The sequence below is a fragment of the Oryzias melastigma genome, linkage group LG10, assembly GCF_002922805.2.
Source record: "Oryzias melastigma strain HK-1 linkage group LG10, ASM292280v2, whole genome shotgun sequence".
Classification (NCBI taxonomy): domain Eukaryota; kingdom Metazoa; phylum Chordata; class Actinopteri; order Beloniformes; family Adrianichthyidae; genus Oryzias; species Oryzias melastigma.
In genome coordinates this window covers 11,953,394-11,955,476 of record NC_050521.1, presented here as the reverse complement: position 1 = coordinate 11,955,476, position 2,083 = coordinate 11,953,394, and the positions used below count along the sequence as shown (strand labels likewise).

At 38.4% G+C, this 2,083-nt stretch overlaps 1 protein-coding gene across 2 annotated transcripts in view; it reads left to right on the top strand.

Moving 5' to 3' along the window:
• Positions 1–1,102, top strand: part of pmt (phosphoethanolamine methyltransferase) — a 9,143-nt gene extending 8,041 nt beyond the window's left edge. For both annotated transcript variants that reach the window (XM_024283647.2, XM_024283646.2), the window contains exon 12: positions 882–1,102. In XM_024283647.2, the coding sequence (XP_024139415.1) occupies positions 882–992 (111 nt within the window). In that variant the 3' untranslated portion in view covers positions 993–1,102. The remainder of the gene's footprint in view (positions 1–881) is intronic.
• Positions 1,103–2,083: the final 981 nt, after the last annotated feature.

The window sequence follows — 2,083 nt, the reverse complement described above, 5'->3', positions numbered from 1 at the left end:
CTATACATATACTACACACATACGCAATTCAACTATAACTGTCTGCCGGAATTTCGAGTAAGTGAGCTCCGCCGTGGGAGCGAAAGCCGGCGATCTGTCCAGAGTGTTTCCCGGCTTCGCCCCAAAGTAGCCAGATAAGCTTTACAACCCTGCGGCTCCAGCGGTTAAATGGAAAAGATAGAAGTTCAGGACAAAATCGCTGTGGACTAGTATTCTACCTCCTGATCGAGTCACTGAAAACATCACGTGCCTAAAGCTGAGTTCCTGATTGGCAGATGCAACGCGGCGATCTGTCAAACTTCAGATATTTAAATTTTGGCCCCGCCGGCTGATTCGTGCCTTGTCTCTTAAATCGAGCTGCTGTCAGGCCTTCGTGCCACGCACATCGCTAAAATCACATTGCAGGGCTGCAGATCACCTCAAGTCACGTCTGTACCATTGAAACAGGCCGTCTCCACCGTGTGAATCGCGTTTGGTGTGAATGCAACTTAACAGATCAGACCTGACGTCTGGTGTGTTTTCTAACAGAAAGGGCACCCATTGCTCCATACGTATCCTTTTAAAGACTAACAAAATGTGTAACAAGGCTTTCATCCTTCTGCAGCGATTCATCGTTTTCTGTCTTTATCGTGCAGAAATTGCTCAAATGAGATGCTTGAACTTTGCATTTTTCTGTTGTGACAACCAACAGCAATGCATTAGTACTATGATGAGATTTGGTGGCTATTTCTCGAAACTAAAGTCACAAATTTTATACCAAAATGGCCGACAATGTGTTGTTGCTGCAAGGGGTCTATACTACAATATGAAGAAAGACAATTAATTTCAATAATAACTGAAGATGGCCTTTTCAGCTTATTACTTATTACTTATTCCTGCAGGAATTCTCGGAGGAGGACTATTTTGCAGTAGTAAATGGATGGAAAGAGAAATTGGACCGGTCCAACACCGGAGACCAGCGATGGGGACTTTTTCATGCTACAAAAAACTGAGTGTTAATAATTCTTTTTGTTTTACAGCTACTTTCACTGATGACAAATGTATTCAGTTTGTAAATTATCCTGGCTTCTCACACATTAAAGATCATTTTCCTTTTCCTTTACCTTTTTTTCAAAATAAAATAAATATTTTAACAAAATAAAAGTTTTTCATTATTTACAAAACAAATTGCCATCCTTATAGTACAGGGGCAGTTCCGCAGTTCCTAGCTTTAGCTTATGTGCTGAAAGGCAAATGAAAGGAATGAGACAGAAACTTAAAAATATTAGCAGCTAATACTCTCAACAACAAGCAAAATGATGATGTAATTAAATGTGGGCTGCTAAACATTAGATCCATTTTCTCAAATTCCCTATTAGTCAATTAAATGATTAATGATAACAAACTTAACCTCCTAGCCCTAACTGAAACTTGGCTAAAATAGGATGATTATGTTTGGCTGAATGAAGCAACCCCCACTTTCTATAATAACTGTCAGAAATCTGGGATTTCTGGGAAAGGAGGTGGGTTAGCAGTAATATCCCACTCACGCTTACTTCTTAACACTAAAGTCCAACAAATTTATAACTCCTTTGAAAAGATTGTACTGTTTACAAATCCGCCAAACAGAAATACTCAAAAGAAATGAATTCTTAATTATTTATTATTACCCTCCAGGCCTGTATTCAGAATTTTTAACAGAGTTTTCTGACTTTCTGTCGACTGTCGTTTTAGATTCTGATAAAATTATAATTGTAGGAGATTTTAATATCCATGTTGGTGACCCTAGTGACTGTCTCGAAAATGCTTCTGCAGCTTTATTAAATAATGTTGGTTTCACACAAAATGTGAATGAACCCACTCACACCCAAGCACACCCTGGACCCAGTTTTAACTCATGGTATAGAGATTAGTCAGCTGAATGTCCTTCCTCATAACCCCATACTATCAGATCACTTTCTAATTACCTATCAGTTTATAATAGAAAATCTTACTGCTCCATTGAATAAGAAACAGCTTAGAAGAACATTATCTGACCAGTCTGTGTCTGAATTTAAACTCACAGTTCATCCAACTTTTAGAAACGTGTTGAGTAAATATTCTA